Source organism: Daktulosphaira vitifoliae, unplaced genomic scaffold (genome assembly GCF_025091365.1).
Source record: "Daktulosphaira vitifoliae isolate Bord-2020 unplaced genomic scaffold, ASM2509136v1 Scaffold_1, whole genome shotgun sequence".
Taxonomy (NCBI): Eukaryota; Metazoa; Arthropoda; class Insecta; order Hemiptera; family Phylloxeridae; genus Daktulosphaira; species Daktulosphaira vitifoliae.
Window position 1 is genome coordinate 35,469,757 of NW_026099572.1, and position 20,026 is coordinate 35,489,782.

Genomic DNA, 20,026 nt, shown 5'->3' on the forward strand with positions numbered 1-20,026 from the left:
TCAATATCAACGTGGGTTGAGCATTTCTTGCATATATTATCATAGTGTGTCTAAATAATTATGTAAACAATTTATTATTTGTACTTTGTAATTTTTGACAAATTATCGGTATATAAAAGTTTTAGTTTTTTTGGCTTTTAAAAAAAATTGATTATACATTGTTACATGTTCTTAACTGCAAGATAAAAATGACCAAAATAATTATAAATTATACTAAAACTTACCCTACTTATTAATAATACAATTTCTCTGTATTGCTCAACAGATCTTTTTTTATACTTATATATATATAAATTTTCAATTTCATGGATATAAAAAATAAATATGCATATTCCTATAGCACATTTTTTTTCAGGAATTTTTATAATTTAACATAATACTAAGCCTATCACTTAAGAAAAAAAATGTTTGGAGATTGCAGACTATGAGTCCACCTGAGAAAACCGTAAACTCGGTCTTTCGGTCCAAAAAGGGCGCAACGTAACTGCAACACGGTTTATTGAAGCCATTAAATTTTTCTGTGCTTGTAGAGTTCCAAGGCGAGCTTTTTTTTTTTGGCGTAACGCCTCCAATTGATTCTTCTATGGACATAACTATTTTATTTTCGAGGTCACCAATGTGTAAATAAAATCAATGATTAACCAACTCGTTTAATGAGTAATGACGTTTATTAATAAACAATTGCACAAAAATAATAAAACACTGTAAGATACTCAAAAAGTATTTATAACACGTTGCAAGCTGGCAACCTTGTCTCAAAACTCTAGAATGTTTGACCGCCACATTAGGAGAAGATAAAACTCAATTTAGTCTCCCCTAAACAAAATTTGACCTTTTTACGTCCATGGGTCTATGACTTTTTGATATCGAAATATTTTATTATTACACCATCAGTGAATTTTTGTAAATATAATTGAACTAGTTCATTCCAAAGTCTATTATTCACTATTTTATCAAAAAGATACCATAGAAAGAAAAGAAGAAGTTCATAGTAGGAAGAGGTATGAAAATAAAAAACCAAGTTCGAAGTAAGTTAAATTTTTAAAGAAACATTTATTTCTAAGAATATATGTAATATTAGTTTACTTGAACAAGAAACATAAAAACTATGCAATTAATTGTCAAAACAGTACATTATATTCATATAAAAATTCATAAGAACTGACCAAGTCTTTATAGATAACTAAATAAAGAAATGATATAATAATAATTTTAATAGTATGAAATTTTAAATTAAACAGTAATGATATTTTAATTAGTATAAAATTAAAAGTTGATCATCATAATTTTATGAGTATAACTTAGACATTTAATTTAATTATAGAGTTTAAATAAATTAACATGTTGACGACATGTATTCAAGTTCTATAGTAAATACACGACAACCGTAGTTTTGTATATTATACAATAAAACAAGACAAACGATTACTAAAATGATGACTTATTACAATGTAAAATGCATTATCGAAGCATTAAAAAATATATACATATAATTTATTATGGTAAATTTTTAGAAATTATTAACTAAAATGTTTACATTTGATTGGATATAAAGGACCATAATAATTATTTTCCAGGCATGATTCAGGAGTATCATAATTCATAATCACATAAATCATAAATTCTAAAACAACATAAGAATATTGAATATTTTTAATAGCTAAAATTCTTGATAAAGAAAAGTTTATTTTATTTAAATACTAATAATTCAACTAAAAATACATCATATATGTTAAAAACATGTTGGACGCTGAAACCATACCAAGACTANTATGTTAAAAACATGTTGGACGCTGAACCATACCAAGAGTTGCATGAGGATATCACACGTCCCTACTTGACAATAGTTTTAGTCGGCAATTTTTTAATATCATAGAAAATATTAAAAGAAAAATTATTTAAAAAATGGTGTACAATTAAAAAAAAAAGAGATTTAACCGACATAAATAAATGTTTCACCCCCTCATATATTTATCTTCGGGACAGCTCTAATAGAACGCCGTTTTTTTTATCCTTGTATATTTGTTTTAATAATGACAATTTTACACGTTATTCAAATTATTTTTTATTTAAATAATACGCTATTAATATAAGTTGATTATTTACTTAATTATGAATAGATATATGATAAACATTCATTTTAACTATTACGTTTGTTAGTTTTTTTCAAATATAGATTATTTTACTTTAATTGCATAATACATATTTAGCAAAAGTCAATTTAGTTACTTTAATCGTATTATAAAATTAACGATTTATGACTTAAGACAGTTGTATGAATTAAAATGAACTTGTAAATTCAATTACTCAATTTTGTTAGTTGTCAAGTATTTGTTCATTCTGATTAAATAAATAATCATATAATATGATAACAATATCATAAAATATTTTTATCATAAATTATTTGATTTTTACGCAAAATTCTTTTTCTTGACAGTTAATCTTAGTATTTTTGATGATATACCATGTGTAAAGTGTCTATTTATCAAATTAGCTATTTTTCATTAAATTTAAAATATTTGGTAGAATCAAATATAAGCTGTAACAATGAAATCGTAAAAATTATGTAACAGTTTTTAAAAGTAGCTTTTACGTAAAAATACATTGAAGAAATCAATAAAAAAAAAAAAGATTTATTACCTTCATAGTTCACTACACTATCGTCTATAATATTTCCTTTAGCCAATAATTCTCCTACTTTGTCGTAGTCCCTAACATTCGAAATATTAGTAAGTTCCATAGCAAGTTTTAGTCCTTGTGTTGTAATCATTTTTGAGTTATCAGGTATAGCAAGCTTACTCATATTATCATACAATGTATCATCAATTTGTTGTGTTATTTTCTGAATCATAATTAAAAATTGACTTTCAGTAACTTTATCATCTGTAATAAATATAATTCAAGTATTAACTCTTAAATTCATTATTCTCATTTCGCCATAACTAGGGATTTTGTAAAAAAATTTTAGGGTGCAATAATTCCAAAATTTTCAATCTAAATCAACTTAAACGAGTAATATTTTTCACACAGTATATTAAAAATGTGTATATGAAAGTATAATATATATTATGAACCTAGGATATAATAGGTAAGCCGTTGATAACAATCTTACTAAAAAAATGTAATCTGTAAAAACATATTTAATTATAATTACAATTATGTCTTGGATAAGTACCTATAATATTAGCTTCTTCAATTATATTACCGAATTTATATGGATTATAGCAAAGCTTATACCTAATAACATCACGAAATTCACTTATTGTCATTACTTTCTCGTCACTCAATTGATCTTTGTATAATTCTTTAAAATTGTTTATGATATTATCCGGCAATGAAAAATAGTCCTGAATAAATTATGTAACAAATAAATATATTATTTACTATAAGTAATCTTTAAATCGTTGTGTTATTAAAAATTATTCGTATAATAATCAGGAACGTATTTAGGGGCAGCGCGTGGGTACCATTGCCTGGATGATAAATTTTTTTGTAATTAAGGGATGACAGTATTTTTTTAATAATAGTCTGATATAATATGAAATAAGGGGATTATGTAAGAGAGGCAATAAAACTTTACATGAGGCGTCAGAACTCTAAATACATTTCTGATAATAATAATGTTGAATGCTTTAATTTGACTAAAGTCCATGAAAACTTACCAAAGAATCTAAATAATGATTCGATGTTGTTCTGAGGCTAGGGCCCTAAGGATAATTATTAATATATATATAATACAACAAATATATATGTATTTTAAGTAGTAAATATTAAGCAGTATGAATAATTATTTATTTCAAAATCACTATATTGTTTTTGTGAAAGGCCTAAATCGTCAATAGATATATTAAGCCTTTAAGAGACAAAAATTAATAATATCTAGTCAATTTTAAGATTGTATCAATTTCTTTGTTACCATCTTATTGAATCATTATTGAATCTTATTGAATGTATACTTTTAAGACGCAAAGTTACATAGTTTTCTCTAGATTTACTCTAAATCACGTATCTACATATGTATAAAAATGTGATATAACTCTGAAAATTAATTGAGATATTACATGAATTCCAAATCATCTTTAAACACACTAGGAATGAAACTTTATATTTTTAACGATTTTTACAGAAAAAAAATTGTTATAAATGGTCATATATGAATCGTTGGTAAAGATAAAACACATTTTTATGCAAAGTTAAATTTAATATCTTCTCTTTAAAAAATAATTATAAATATTAATACATAGATATTTTTTAAATTTTTAGTGAGGTTAATTGTTATGGTGGCATCAGTTGTGCTGATATAATAATATAAACTAAGGAAAATTTTATGCGATGATAAAAGAGAAAATTTAACTTGAACATCGAATTGGAATATGAGTAAATAAAATAGGTCTACACCTTAGAAATAGTTGAATAAAAACCACTAGTGAATTATCTTTGACTGGTGTATAAAATAATTGAATTTTTTCTTTTTATTCCACAAAGTTGCGTTTTAATGGTATATTAAAAATAACCGAGCACAGTGGGATCGCGTTATATTTAATGTAAATATTGATCTACAGATGAAAATCTGTAGATAGTGTTTAATTTTGAGAAATTGGTGGATTATTCCGACAGCAAAATTTTATTTTTTGTAAAAAGAGGTTTAATTGGAGTTCCATACCTCCCACATTTATATAACTTTACTAATTAACATACAGAGCTGAGTGAATGAGAATTTCTTGCCTATCTCTTTAATAACTAACCATAAGTAAAACCATTAATAATTGAAAACAAAATTGTATTGAACCAAACATTATTCAAAAAATTATGACAGCCTTAAATAAAGAAGTCTGTTGATAGTGTTCTATTATTAAAAGGGAGTGTTTCAAAATCTGCATTAACTCTTATTTCCTTAACTATATCCTGATTATAAGTTTTATTATATGTATATATAATACATGACTAAATAGTTATTGTATTAATTAAATTTAGTATGAAATTGATATTCATTAATTTTATATTATAACTTATTCGGATAAATTATAACGAGGTATACTGTAATTACGTTGCCTCTATGACAATCTTGTACCAAAATTTTATTCCTGTTTTTAAAAAATTATAGATTTATTAAAAAAAATAAAAAAGTTTTAATTAGATTATTATTCTTATTCTTTCAATTATAATATTGAAATTGTAGTTTATAATAAGCCGTTGGTAACTAGAACATTTTTCGTGGAAAGGTCGCGATCCCCTCCTTTTAATATACTTAATGGATTCAAATTAAAAATTGCAAAAATCCTCCCTGAAAATATTTATAACTAACACTTAAATAATTTTTATTATTATATATATTTGTTTTTTGAAACAAAAGAATACATAAAATGGAGGTTCCCCTCCTCCTATTCAACTACAATGTTTTATGTATAATATAGGTGTAAATAATTGATATAGAAAGTTATAACAACACGAATAATTTTTTACTCATATTTTACACAATAATAACATTTTTTGTTTGAGTTTGGGATTATATAGACATCAGGACAATTCCTTCAACTTATTGTATAAACTTTAATTTAACGTCTGTTTAAAGAACGCAATATTTCCGGAACATTTTCAAAAATTGAATAACTTAAATTTTTTTGTAAAAGTTACTATTTGGTATCTTTCCATATAGACAGTCAAAGGGTCAGATTTACAAAAATTTTATATCTAAAAAAAGAAAAATATCTAATGTATTTATATAAACATAATTATTTTGATTTGTTCATTTTTCAAAAAATTATAGCAGTATTAAGAAAAAAAAATTTCAGTTTTTGTGGATAATGTCCTCAACTAGATATGACTTGTGATCTTTTGACGTATTGTTGACAAAAATCGGTCCAGTGAAAGCTGAGAAAAAGTAGAGACAAACGTAAAAACATCATCATTATAAAATTAATACCTTCTCAGCTTTGCATATATTTCTTTAAGATACTTAAAGAAATAATTATTCAGTGGTTTAATATTAAATAACAAGAACAAAAAATATTTTAAACTGTTATAATTTTTATTTAATGTATAATATTTTCATAGACAAAATGATCATGAGTTAAAATTGACCAAAGTATAATTTTAATTGAAAAAATTCGTATATAAATGTACCTCTTGGGAATCCATTTCTTCAGCTTCATCGTTTAATAATGAATTGGCAGTAAAAAGTAAAATAGATCGGATCAACAATTTTAAATTTGAATAAAGTTCCATATTAATTAAAATGTATAAAATGTCTATTGGATATATTCCGTACAACTTTGTATACAGTAAAAATTAATATTTTCAAAATGTATACACTTTTTAAATAGTTCAATTATCTTAAATAACTTATGAAAAAATATATGTTAAGCAGTTTAAAATTTCGTAAATTATAAAAACGAAGTATGTGTTGTTTCATGCACATTTTTACAATAAATCATAATTTTTTTTACTTAATCGATTGACGTCATTTATTTAATAAATAAACACATTTAGTTCCTCGGTACAGTCATAAAATCATTAATAAACTAAAGTAAAATATTTTTATATTTTAATTACACATTTTTCAAAGACTTGTAAAGTAAAATATAATAGAATGAATAAACATTTTGGGGATAAATCAAAATATATATATATATAAAAAACTTAAAGTTTTTGAAAAAGAAAATATTGTTTGGTTCATCAAAGTCTTTAATAATGTATAGTTCCAAATACATTAAGAAAACTATATACAATATCNAAGTCTTTAATAATGTATAGTTCCAAATACATTAAGAAAACGATTTACAATATCGTTTAATTTCTTAAATTATTACCCCATCCATTTTTTGATTGAATAATACATTTTTCATCAAATTGTAAAAATTGAAATTTGTTTCAGTATTATGAACTATAGTAAATATCAATTTAATGGTTTAGAAAAATTATTTATAATTGTAACAAAAGTTAAATAAGAATATATTATTAATAGTTTACTACTAAATGGAAAATGGTCTCAGTAAAATTTTTAAGCATTAAAATATAAAGAAATGATAAGGTGTGGAATAGTGTTTAACGTAGTTTTAATTTTTATCATTACTCAAAAATAAGAACTCTATTATATTGCTTAATCTTTTCATCTACATTAAATAATTGTATTAATTTAAAAATTAATATTAAAAAACTTATTATAGATCAGTCAACAATTAAATCTTTTTCGAGAATAAGAAAAATATTAAAGGTTCCTATTTAACTATTGAAAGTTACCCATAAAATTTACCCTTATGAATAATTTTTTTTAATAATAAACTTAATGTTTAATTAGTTCATAAAAATTAATAAAATTTTTATTTTTATTTTAATAACATCTCTGTGTTCCCGACAGTTTCTTACCAAGTAGACACCCAAAGAAATAATATTTTGAACATATACTGCAACTCATGAACTGTGCGTCTTTTGCTTCACTAAATTTGACGTCAAACAGAGAGGAGTGGCTTCAACGAAAGGCATTACTTTTATTTAGAGTTGTTAAAATACGGTATTTTATTTTTTTGTTGTATAATATCGTATAATACACGTATAATACTGTATAATACCGTATAAATCCTTGTGGCACCTTAAAATTTGGGAAAAAATAAACTTTAGAGTGATTATTTTTCATAAAACGCAATAAATAAATCAGTACTTACTGAAAAAGCCTTTAGCAAAATTGATAAAAACAAAATGTTCAGGGAGTAATTAGTTAAAGTATTGAACTAAGATATTTCTCTATCCAGAATTCCTGTCTAGAGGATGATTTAGTATCAACTAAGTACCAACTATAGTCAATTTGCAACCAGAAACCACCCATGATGTTAAAGGTCTGAGAGTCTGCTTTTTTAAACAAGTATAAATACACAATTGGAATTTTACCACATTAAAAACTTAAAATGTTTAATAACAAAATAGATAAAATAATAAAACTCACTTTTTCTTAACAAAAAAAAATCCTATCCTTTAAATAAACTATTAAAAAATTAAAATATGGCATCTTACTATTAATCTTAAAATTGATAATTGTATTAACAGTTATTACCTTAAAAAAAATAACTTAAGTACCTTATCGATTATAAATTTTAGTATCACAGAGTACTAAGAATTAATTTTTATAAAGTATGAAATATTTTGTTACCACTTTTTCTCAGCTCTTACCGAATCGATTTCTTTCAACGATACGTCAAAAGATCACAAATCGTATCTAGTCGAAGACATTACCCTTCAAAATTGAAAAAATTTCCCTCGTTCCACGTAAATGGGGGAAACCTCCAAAAAAATTACAAATTTAAAAATCGCTAATTTTCGAAATTTTTTCAATTTTTTTTACTAAAAACTGCCGTAACTTTTTTAAAAATGAACATATCAATATAATTTTTTTTTATATAGATGCTTGATGTCTTTACCTATCATTTGGTATATTTTTTTTGTAAATTTGACCTTTTATCTGCCCACAGGGGGGGATTTAAAATGACAACTTTTTCACAAAAAATTAACTTTTTCAACTTAACTTTTGAAAATGTTCCGGAAGGTCTGACACTTTTATATATATCTTAAATTAAAGCTAATGTAATATACTTTAATTTGAAAAAAAAAAATTTGACCTCTGGACTTGTCTTCACGGCGAAAATGGCTACCGAATGCTATTTTCGTGTGAAAATTCTCGATTTTATTATTTATATTATATTTAACTTTATAATGCTATAACTTATTGAAAAGTTTATGGATCCACACAATTTTTTTATGAGAAATAATATTTTTTAATAAACCTTTTTTCATTCGACATACTTTATCTTAATCGAGATATTAATAAGGAACCAGCAGATCAAGTAGCTTTTGGAATAAAACACCAATTTTTTTAAAATTAAACACTATCTAAAGATTTGCATCGAAGCGTTTATTTTTGATAGTGATTTTAAGCACTGTCAGATATCATTATACTTGATCCAACTATACCACGTCACCACTGTGCCGCGACCCCCCTGTGCTGGGTTTTTTGTTTGTTATGATAACCATGTTTCCCTGGTGGATCTGACAACTAATTATGTTTTAAAAATATATGTATTAATCTACAATAATATTCACGATTATAGATACATTTAAATCTAATAATGCAATCCATCTATATCATTAATTACAATTGCGTATATCAATTAAAATCAAATCCAAAAGAATATAAATGTTGATAAAGCATTTTTTCTTTTTTTGATACAGCCGGTATAAAATAATTTTATACGCGTGTATTATACCTTGTATCATACTGTATAATACACATGTATAATACCGACTCACATCTCTACTTTTAATAGATGATGATGATATTTTTATGAAAAAAAAACACAAGGGGTCGTGGTACAATGGGTACGTGGTATATTGGGACAATTATAGATAATATCTGACAGTGATTAAAATTATTATCATAAGAAACTTCAAAGTTTAAAGTTTAAACTTATTAAATTTTTTCATAAGCAACATAAACTCCTATTTCTTTAATTATATCCTAATTAATAGTTCTTTTAAAATAATGCGTTTAAATTTTCGATATAAAATGTGATTTTTAATCTATTTTTTTGTTACATTAAGTTATTTTTTACAAAATTTGAAAAAAAAGTCAAATTATTTTTCTGCTCGACTTGCAAGTTTGAATTGACAACAGTAAATAGAACATTTTATGTGGTTAAAAAATTGCATTATTTAGATTGATATGTAGACAGAAATTTATATAATTATTATTAACAGTAAATTTATGAAAAAACTCAATATTTTGTTAAAATTACCTTTGTTTACTTTGATTTTTTATCGTGATTTATAATTTTATAGTAATCGTAGTAATATTTATGTAATTCTTGGTGCAATTCGACATTTGAAATATTCAGAACTTAATTAATACTTAAATTATTTAAAAATAACCAAAAAAATTTAGGTTAGAATAAAATTTAACAACACATCAGCAAACGAAATCGCAGAAGAAACTAGAAATAGGCCATAACCTGACCAATATTTAGGACTTTTTCCGAATAATAATAGTAAAACTTAACTTGTTGGAATTTTACAACAATAATATAACAAAATTGCTAAACGTAAATTATGATAATGTAAGAATTTTACATGAGCTAATTAATAATAAAATAAGGAAAAAAATCCTAAACAATAAATGACAGCATCAAGAATTATTTACTGATTTAAAACACCATAGATTAACAATTGTATTTAAAATCTGTAAGTCTCTAATTTGATCACTGTAAATGATTATTACGAACACTCATAAGTGATCTTGTAGAAATATCAATATCATAAAATAGTGATTTTAACGAAATGTTGTGATTTATTTATAAATTTACTCTTAATAATATTTATACAATATCCTGACCACATTTCATTCTAATTAATAACATTTTTTTAATTCTCATAAAATTTTCTATTTAAAGTTATCAATTTTAAACTTGAAAGTAGAGCTGAAAGTAAAAGTCACACTTATTTCTTTCAATGATACATCAAAAAATCACAAATCGTATTTAGTCGAAGACATTACACTCAAAAATTAAAACAATTTCCCTCGTTCCCCGTAAATAGAGGTAATTTCCAAAGAATTACATATTTAAAAATTGCTAATTTTCAAAAATTTTTCAATTTTTATTTACTTAAAATTGCCATAACTTTTTTATGAATGACCAAATCAATATATATATTTTTTGTAGATACATAAGGTATTTACCTATCATTAAGTATATTTTTTTATAAATATGACCCTATAACTGCCCACAAGGAGAATTAAAAATGACAACTTTTTTACAAAAATGAACTTTTGAAAGTGTTTTGAAAATACTGACATTTTTATATATATTTTAAATTAAAGCTAATGTACTTTCTTTTGGAAAAAAAAAATTTTGAACAATATTTTATCTTCATGATAAATTTTTTATTTTATTTTGTTTTAAAATACCATACAAAAGTTTTTGAGTTAGAAAAAAATGTTTAATCATTAGATTTTTATCTCATTCAGATTCGATAACTTTAATGAATATCAAAGACCCTATCACTATTGTCTCCCTTCATATGAAGAAATCTCTTACTCAAATTAAAGTTTTTTTACTATGTGATTTTTTTTTTTATGACTCTCATTTATTTTTTCAGCTCTCACTTGACCAACCTTTTTTAATGATATATCAAATGATGACAACTATTATCTAATAATAGTATTATAGTAAATTATAATAGTATAATAATATTATCTATTAATTTTATTTTTCAATTTGTTTTCAATTAATAATACCTATACATAAGGTAAAACAATATAGTCATTTTAGTAGGGGAGATAATGTACTCCCATTTAAAACCCCTCCGTTTTAATAATATAATAATTAAATAATTTCTAAAAAATAAGATTTAAATTTAAATTTTAAATATTTTCAAAGATGACTTTTTGCTTTAATGTCCATCTATTGAGTATAATAAAGGAATGGGTTGCCCTTTCTAAAAAAAATTTAGATACTCGTGGCTTATGATAAACTATAATTATAATTTCATGACTGAAATTATAATTAATTTAGGAAGGTCAGAATAATTGAACTTTCTTTTCTTTTTTACAATTTATTTGTATTAACTAGTTAATGAATTAATATTGTAGCTGCAATACTAAATAGTTAAATATTTATTTCAAACTAAATAAAATTGGTAGACTAAAGATGGTAGATAGATTAACTAATGAAGAATTTTCGCATATTGAAAGTCAATTATCTGGAAGAAATTGCAAGTTATAGGAAAGAATGAGGAAAACTAAAAAAGTGGTAAACGATTGAACAGTAATGACAAACAAAGAAACCAATTTTAGTTTTATTACATTTTTTGATTTATTAAAATATATACTTTTATTAATATACTAGGCTATAATTAAAAATGAATTTGAACATTGTTTGTGCAAATGGAAACTTTTTTTGTGTAGTTGAAAAAAAATGTCATGTCTCCAAAATAACTAAATGTATAAAGTAAAGCAAGCTACAAAAATATTCATTGAAAATATTAGTATTTTAATTTACTTTATTCTATGATATTATCATAATAGTGTGGTCAAATTCTGAACACAAGATAAAAATGATGTAATTATTTATAGGNTATCATAATAGTGTGGTCAAATTCTGAACACAAGATAAAAATGATGTAATTATTTATAGGTGGATAATTTAATGACGAAGCCAAACTATGTTTTTAGAGGAGTATGAGATAGATTAATAAATGTATTAACACTTAATGATTATTTTTTTTTGCTTAATATCCATTAAAAAGTATAATTTTTAGTAAATATATCAGTTTTTTATGAATTTTGTCGGGGAAGGGGGATACAAGCCCATTATCTCCCGAAGTTACGCCACTTAGGTAAATAATTCTTAAAATTTTTAATTCTGTTGACCGCCTTATAATATGGGATGTTAAATCTTGTTTTAGTTTTAATTTTGTCCTGAAGTTTTATAGTTTTTAATACACAAAATTGAATAATAATTTAACGTATAGCTATTTTTGTTAATTTTGATCAATTGTTTTAGTTTTTTTCTTGCTTAATTAAAAATGTATTTTGTTAGTTAGTTTATAAAGTTACAATAGTAATAAGGTAAAGAATTTTGTCATGACTTTTTAAAAATATTGAGTTTAATATATATGTATATATTAAATATGTGTATGTGTTAATAAATATATTTTTTATGTATTTTCAATCATAAGGGGATATGAATGTTAAAATATAATATACAAAGTAATCCCTAATAGCACCTCTAATTTTAATTTGATGACTGGTAGGAAAAAACAATTACCAGCAATTTTATTCTTACGATGTTTTATAGGATTCGTATTTTACAGCTTTACAAATNACAAACTTCAAAACGCTACAGAATATTTACTACTGAATATTAATAAGATATTTTTTTACTAAAATTTTTCTTAAATTCTACTCTACAAAATAGCTATCTTAGATTTTTTTTTTACATTTTATTTAAAATTTAAAAATAATTAATATTTTTAATAAAATGTAAAAAAATTAATTATTGAGATATAGCTATAGACCTAACGTATAACTATTATTTAAAAAAAAAATCAGCTAAAAATATTAACTGGATCAAAAGTTATTTAAGTTGTCAGTGAGTGGTGGGCCACCCTGTATATGTATATATGTATATGTGTATGTGTTAATAAATATATTTTTTATGTATTTTCAATCATAAGGGGATATGAATGTTAAAATATAATATACAAAGTAATCCCTAATAGCACCTCTAATTTTAATTTGATGACTGGTAGGAAAAAACAATTACCAGCAATTTTATTCTTACGATGTTTTATAGGATTCGTATTTTACAGCTTTACAAATACATAAATATATTAACTCTGATTTCAAATCTTCAATTACATTTTTAATAAAAAAAACAACTATTTACGTATAAAAAATTAATTAAATACATAAATAAAACAATTGTTTTTAATTTTAAAATACTAAAAATAATACGTGTAATATTTCGATTCAAAATGTCTTGTTTATCCTATTTTATTGATACTTTAAGTTTAAATTTATGAAGGAAAGGTTGAACTTTTTGCATTAACTTTTACTTTCAGCTCTACTTTCAAGTTTAATATTGAGAACATTAAATAGAACATTTTATGAGAATTTAAAAAGTTGTATTGTTTAGAATTTCATATGAGCGAAATAATAATAATAATAATAGTAATAAGGGAAAAATCCTAAACAATAATAGATATCGTTAAGAACTTTTTAGCGATTTAAAACTGATTTGTTTATATATTATACCCATAAATCAGAAAACTACTAATCAGGATATAATTAAAGAATAAGGAGTTAATGTTGCTTTTGAAATAATTAAATAATTCTTTTTTAAAAATTAAATACTCTCTATAGATTTGCATTGAAGTGTTATTATGATTTTAATTACTGTCAGATATCATCTATAATTGTCCCCCAACTATATTACGTCCCCACTGTACCACTACCTCGCTGTGTCTACTGATTTAATAGTTGGATTATTTAAAAGTTTCTTTAAGCTAACCTTAGCAACTTCTATGTGGACTTTATATATATTTGTAATTGTACTTAAATACTTTTTATTATTCAAATTTTAATACGCGTATTCTAAGTACATTTAAAAATTATGTTATTTTTGGTAAATATTATAAATTCTTTGATGATTTGTTTCAAATACATATCGAGAGTGTTTTACAATTTTAATGACTTTCAAATATCAATTGATACTAATCTAAAAAAAATGTTTCAACTCTACTGCGCTGCATCACAGCTGTACTTTTATTTTACATTAATAAAAACATTACAACGTTTAAAAAAATTATCTAATTTTTAGTTTTATTATGAGTTTATCGCGTTTTAAATTAAATTTTCTTTACTGTATCACGGTAAAATATTTTTTTATATACTTATCCATATTCAATATTGACATACAATAATTTTAAATCTTCAATGTTATTATTGCTCAATTTAAGTTGTTTATACGAAATTCATTTAAAGTAATATATTACCTATTATAACTAATAATTATGGGATTTCTTAATGATTATCCTAACAATTTTATCTTTATCAATCATTTTAAGAACATTTATTATCACAATAAGTAACAGAATAAGCTGTTTGTAATAATTTTATGATTAGTATCTATAAAACTAAATAGTAATTGCTATGTTAAAATGTAATATTTTGATATTTTTTTATATTTTACTGAGATATATTTTCTTATTCGTTTGTTTCAAGTACAAAATTCATTTTAACTGTTAAATATTTTTCGCTAATAATTTAAATGATAAAATCTCCAGAATTAATCATTAAAGTAATTGATTTAGAAGGGTATATTTTTGACAAGAAGTCCTTGTAGATTAGTGTATTTATTTTTTTATTTAAACAAACAATTATTGATTGAAAAGCTATTTCATATTTTCAAAAATAAAGATGAAGTGTATTAATTCTAAATGCTCATCAAAAAAAATTCTTAAGATTGTCCAACCTTTTGTCTGTGATTATTTCAAGTTACCATATAAACCTGATGACAAAGTATGTATAGATTGTCTAGAAAAAATAATCTTACACAACAGTAAGATGAAAAAACAACTCTCTAATAGACAGTGTGTTTTTGAAAACGAATTTGACAATGAAGATGACGTTTATGTTTTATTATCTGACGATGAAGTAAATGAAAATAGTAATGAAAGTTTAGTAGTTAATGATGAAACATGTAAAACACTTGCAGAAAATATAAACATTATTTTAAATGAAATAAAACCTTTAATTGATGACCAAACTCTTTTGTGTAAAGATCATTTAAATAAATTGAATGATAAAATGATGGACAATAAAAGTAAAATTGATAAACTAGCATATCAAGTTGATCAAGAACTAGAAGAAATTTATTCATTGTTATATAAAAATGAAGAAATAGTTTATAAACATGAAGAAGAAATAAATATCATAGATAATACTAATGCAACTTCTAATTTGAACACAATTACTCAACTGCCTGATGATTTACCTGAGGAAGGAGTTTTGAGAAGACGTTCATTAAAACGTGGTGAAAAAGTGTATGGTATGAAACTGTCACTTCTTCAGCCATGGTTTGAAGCTATTTCTAATACTGCAGCTAGTGAAAGTTATTTTAATGTTACATTTTGCATGAATGGTGAACAAACAAATTTAAGTTACAAAAATTTAGCATATTCACACATTTGTAAATCTCGATTTCCAGTAGGCACCCGTGTTATAGCTAAATTTACAGATGCTAATATAAAAATGACTAATAATTTCTATGCAGGAATAGTAGCTGAGCCTCCGAGCCATTTAAATGGCTATAGGTTAGTATAAAGCAATAACTTAAATAATTAATTGGTATAAAATTAATTTTTAATAAAATTCATCAAAAATAATATTTATAAACAATATTTAATATTGTGTACAAATATTTGTATATAGAAGCATATGAATTGTTTTATGATTAAAAAAAACGCAATTCAAAATTATTAATAATTGTGCAAGTGTTCAAAAATTTTGTATCAATATAAAACAGAAAAATCAAATAAAAAATTTCAATTTTGTTCTATTAGTTAATAAAAATCACAAATAAATAAATTTTATTATTATTATATTTACAACTTCGCTGCTATATGCCATTAGTATATATAAATATTATATAAGTATATAAAATTACAACTACTTAAATTCCCTTTAATAAAAATATAAATAAATATAAGACTTTTTTTATTATTTTTTTTTTTAACTTCAAAATGACCCTTTATAATATTTGCCTAAAATATTTTAATGAATTGCTAATCATTTTTATGACAATTACTTATTATGTATTGTCAGTAGTATAGCCTCTGTTGGTGTATGTATGATATTATATAGTACATATTATAGTTATAATACATTCCCATTCTATATATTAAAATTCTTGTAAATTATTAATTTGTCAATTGTTTTTAATTCATTTAAATTTTAGTAAAAAATTGCTTATAAGTGGCTAGTTTTTAATTTAAAAAAAAAATAAAAATATCACTCTTTTTCTTATTTGAGATAAATAATAAATAATATGGTTTTAGTATAGTAAAAAAATTAAAAAATTGTTTTAAACAAAAATTACAGAAAAATGATTATTGAAAGTTGTTAGTTAAGTTTGGGATAGATGTATTTATCATTTTAAACTTTTTTGAAAACCGTTAAATTGATACTTTGGAAAAAAAATTGAGTTATCTTGTTTTTGTATAGTCTTTCAATTAGACTTTATTTACCTAAAATTCTTGTATAAATTTTATTGATGAAATAATAAATCCCTTAACAAAATCTAATTCTAGTTTTCTGAAAAATATTTGTTACAGGTATATGATTTTCTTTGATGATGGTTATGCACAATATGCCTATCATAAAAATATACGTTTAGTTTGTAGACAGTCTGAAGATGTTAGCAATGATGTCCATGAAAATATTAAAGAATTTATAAAAATTTACTTGGATAAATATCCTAATCGTGCTATGGTTAAGTTCAATAAAAAACAGCGTGTACGTACTGAATTAGACAATAAATGGTGGTTAGCTAAAGTAATAGACTTAGATGCTTCATTAGTAAAATTAAAGTTTTTAGATCTTAATTATAAACATGAAGAATGGATGTATCGCGGATCAAATAGATTGGCGCCAATACATAGTCAAATCGGAAGGAACAAACATAGATATAAAGCTTTAGCTAATGTAAATAAAACTTTAAATCGACCTTATGTAGAATTTGAATATTTCGGACAAAAAAAAGGAGATTATTTACCATGCCAAAAAAATGTTCATATAGGAAATCAGGGTTATGTTGAAAATATTCAAATACCTAATAACTGTGTAAAACCACTCACTTACAAACTTCATCAATGTAATTTATTTTGCACCTTATGGGTGAATTATGAAGTTTCTAAAACCAAATCAATGAGTGCTTTGAGTATTCCTTTACATTTTGGTTTCCAAAGATCTCTTATTAAAGTTAAAAATTCTGAAAATACAGTCATATATACAACACCATGTGGATCTAAAATGACAAACATAAAAGAAATGTACAAATATTTAAAAGATACTGAAAATAAAATGACAATAGATTTTTTTGATTTTAATCCCAACATTAATCCTTTGGCTGAATTTAAAAATGGAGAATGCATATTGTCAATTAGTGATGTTTCTTATGAATCAGAATTTAGACCAATAAGCTTGGTTAATACTTTAGATTCATCATCACCTCCATTTGTGACTTATATAACAAAACGTAAAGTAATGAAAGGTGTTAATTTATGCACAGATATAAAGTTTTTAACTTGTTGTGATTGCACTGATAATTGTGAAGATAAATCTAAATGTTCTTGTTGGCAACTTACTTTAAGTGGTCAGGAAGTATTACCTCATGTTTATAAAGATGACAAAATTGGTTATGTTTACAAGAAGTTGTACAAGTGTGTTCTTACAGGAATCTATGAATGTAATACAGCTTGTAAATGTTCAGACTCATGTTTAAACAGAGTTGTACAACAACCAATTATATATAAACTTCAAGTATTTCTGACTAAGAAAAAAGGTTGGGGAGTTAGAACATTGAACGACATTCCTCAAGGTAGCTTTATATCCACATATGTTGGTCACTTATCCACGGATAATGATGCAGAAGTTGATGGAATCACTTATGGTGATGAATATTTAGCAAATTTAGATCATATTGAAGCTGTTGAAAACTATAAAGAAGATTATGAGAGTGATGTTCCCCCAGAAGATGAAATCAGTGATGAAACTTCTTGTAGTTCTGATGAAGATTTTCGCCCTACTCCTAAAGTAATAAAAAATATGAGCTTGTATGGTTGTGAGATGTCTTTAAGAAATGCTCAAAATGCTAATACAGAAAAAGACGGTACTCATAGATTATCCAAATTAAATACTAAACAGTTAGTCAAAGAAAAACAAAAATCAATACGCAGTTATTTTGGTGATGATGATATATATATTTTGGACGCCAAAACAAGTGGAAATGTGGGACGTTTTTTTAATCATTCTTGTGAACCTAATACGTTTGTACAAAATGTTTTTGTAGATACACATGACTTGAGATTTCCTTGGGTGGCTTGTTTTGCAAATTCATTTATTCCAGCTGGTACAGAGCTTACATGGGACTACAATTATGATATTGGAAATGTTACAGGGAAAATTTTAATGTGCAACTGTGAATCAAAGAAGTGTAGAGGAAGACTGTTGTAGTTATTTAAACTACTTATTAGATTATTTATTTTTTTTTACTATGAAAATTATGTTAAAAAACAGAGTTTAATTTTTATTTATTAATATATATAATTGCAGAATTACAAAACAAAAATTATTTAGTACTGAATAAAATTTAATACAAATAGAAACACATACCTTTTCCTATTAATTCATCCTGTTAAAAAATAAAATTTAGATTAATTTGAGAAAGGTCAGATTTTTAGAAAGGGCGTAGAGTGCATAAAATACTCCATCCACCAATAAAATTAAAATTCCAGCCAAATATTTAAAAAAAGTTTAATTAAGTATACTTAATGAGTCTAGCTGTTTTTTTTATAAAGTAAATAAAACTTGCTTAATTTTTTTGTATTGATGACATATATTTGTTTCTAAAAAATGATAAGTTATGAAATTTCAAAAAAAAATTCTGTTAAAATTAAGATAAATCTAATCATGGTTGCTAAAAATTAAAAAATCTTTTATGCCTTATGAAGGTGTCATCTTTGTTTTTTACTTTGCTGCGTTCTTACTTAACTCTATAATTAAAAATGTTAATAAATTCAACTAACATTTTTATTAAAAAAAAAATTGTGTATAGTTTAACATAAATACAAAGATACTTTATAAATAGTTAATAAATTATCATTATTCTATCATTTATTACAAATAACTATCAATGTTTAAATTTCATGCCTAAATGCATGCATTAAACTCATTATTTTTATTTTGACTTACCTGTAAAGTGACAAAAATTTAATATATGACCTTTTTTCTTAAAATTGTTGATAAATAATTAAACTTAAAAAGTATACATACATCACTTATCTAGTTATTAATTAATTAAAAACAACAAATATTTATTGTTCTATAATTTTTATATTTAGTCTTTTGGATTTAAAAATACATTATATGGCAAACAAAAAAAATATATCTACATACATTTATATAAATTATATGATTCTAAAAAAAAATTGTAGAATTTAGAGGTTTTGCATTAAATATATGAATTTAATTATATCATTAATATTTATTATTAACATAGANGTTTTGCATTAAATATATGAATTTAATTATATCATTAATATTTATTATTAACATAGAATGATGATAATGGTCACATAAAGTAACTAATTAGTTATCACAAATAGAAAACGAGTCACATTGATAATATTATACTTAATAAAGTACACTATAAAATATATTTTTGGGCATTTAACAAAAATATATAAGTCTTGAGTATAAAAA

At 23.5% G+C, this 20,026-nt stretch overlaps 2 protein-coding genes and 1 long non-coding RNA gene across 6 annotated transcripts; 1 reads left to right on the plus strand and 2 right to left on the minus strand.

The window, feature by feature from the left end:
- Positions 1-1,310: 1,310 nt before the first annotated feature.
- Positions 1,311-6,331, minus strand: LOC126893872 (uncharacterized). Of its 4 annotated transcripts, XM_050664404.1 has the most exons (6): positions 6,124-6,293; positions 5,048-5,084; positions 3,663-3,707; positions 3,176-3,347; positions 2,641-2,883; positions 1,311-1,624 (listed from the first exon to the last, which is right to left on the minus strand). In XM_050664404.1, exons 1-6 carry the CDS (start codon positions 6,150-6,152, stop codon positions 1,521-1,523), a joined length of 630 nt encoding a protein of 209 aa, XP_050520361.1. In that variant the 5' UTR covers positions 6,153-6,293; the 3' UTR covers positions 1,311-1,520. The 4 variants fall into 4 exon arrangements, with proteins under 4 accessions (XP_050520361.1, XP_050520362.1, XP_050520360.1 ...); XM_050664403.1 differs by lacking the exon at positions 5,048-5,084 and having other exon boundaries at positions 1,313-1,624; positions 6,124-6,331; XM_050664406.1 differs by lacking the exons at positions 1,311-1,624; positions 5,048-5,084 and adding an exon at positions 2,324-2,539 and having other exon boundaries at positions 6,124-6,331.
- A 1,218-nt stretch (positions 6,332-7,549) lies between these two features.
- LOC126893877 (uncharacterized) lies at positions 7,550-8,066 on the minus strand. Its single transcript, XR_007701280.1, has 2 exons — positions 7,662-8,066; positions 7,550-7,588 (listed from the first exon to the last, which is right to left on the minus strand). It is a non-coding gene; the product is annotated as an uncharacterized LOC126893877 (long non-coding RNA).
- Positions 8,067-14,741: 6,675 nt separating this feature from the next.
- Positions 14,742-18,919, plus strand: LOC126893853 (histone-lysine N-methyltransferase eggless-like). The gene is made up of 2 exons (XM_050664375.1): positions 14,742-15,858; positions 16,879-18,919. Exons 1-2 carry the CDS (start codon positions 14,963-14,965, stop codon positions 18,776-18,778), a joined length of 2,796 nt encoding a protein of 931 aa, XP_050520332.1. The 5' UTR covers positions 14,742-14,962; the 3' UTR covers positions 18,779-18,919.
- Positions 18,920-20,026: the final 1,107 nt, after the last annotated feature.

Coding starts and splice junctions, on each gene's coding strand:
- LOC126893872 (XM_050664403.1), bottom strand. CDS start 6,225: ATGGAACTTTATTCAAATTTAAAATTGTTGATCCGATCTATTTTACTT. Junction 3,348..3,662: donor ATCATTATTTAGATTCTTTG/GTAAGTTTTCAT, acceptor TAATTTATTCAG/GACTATTTTTCATTGCCGGA. Junction 2,884..3,175: donor TGAAGAAGCTAATATTATAG/GTACTTATCCAA, acceptor TATTTATTACAG/ATGATAAAGTTACTGAAAGT.
- LOC126893853 (XM_050664375.1), top strand. CDS start 14,963: ATGAAGTGTATTAATTCTAAATGCTCATCAAAAAAAATTCTTAAGATT. Junction 15,859..16,878: donor AGCCATTTAAATGGCTATAG/GTTAGTATAAAG, acceptor TATTTGTTACAG/GTATATGATTTTCTTTGATG.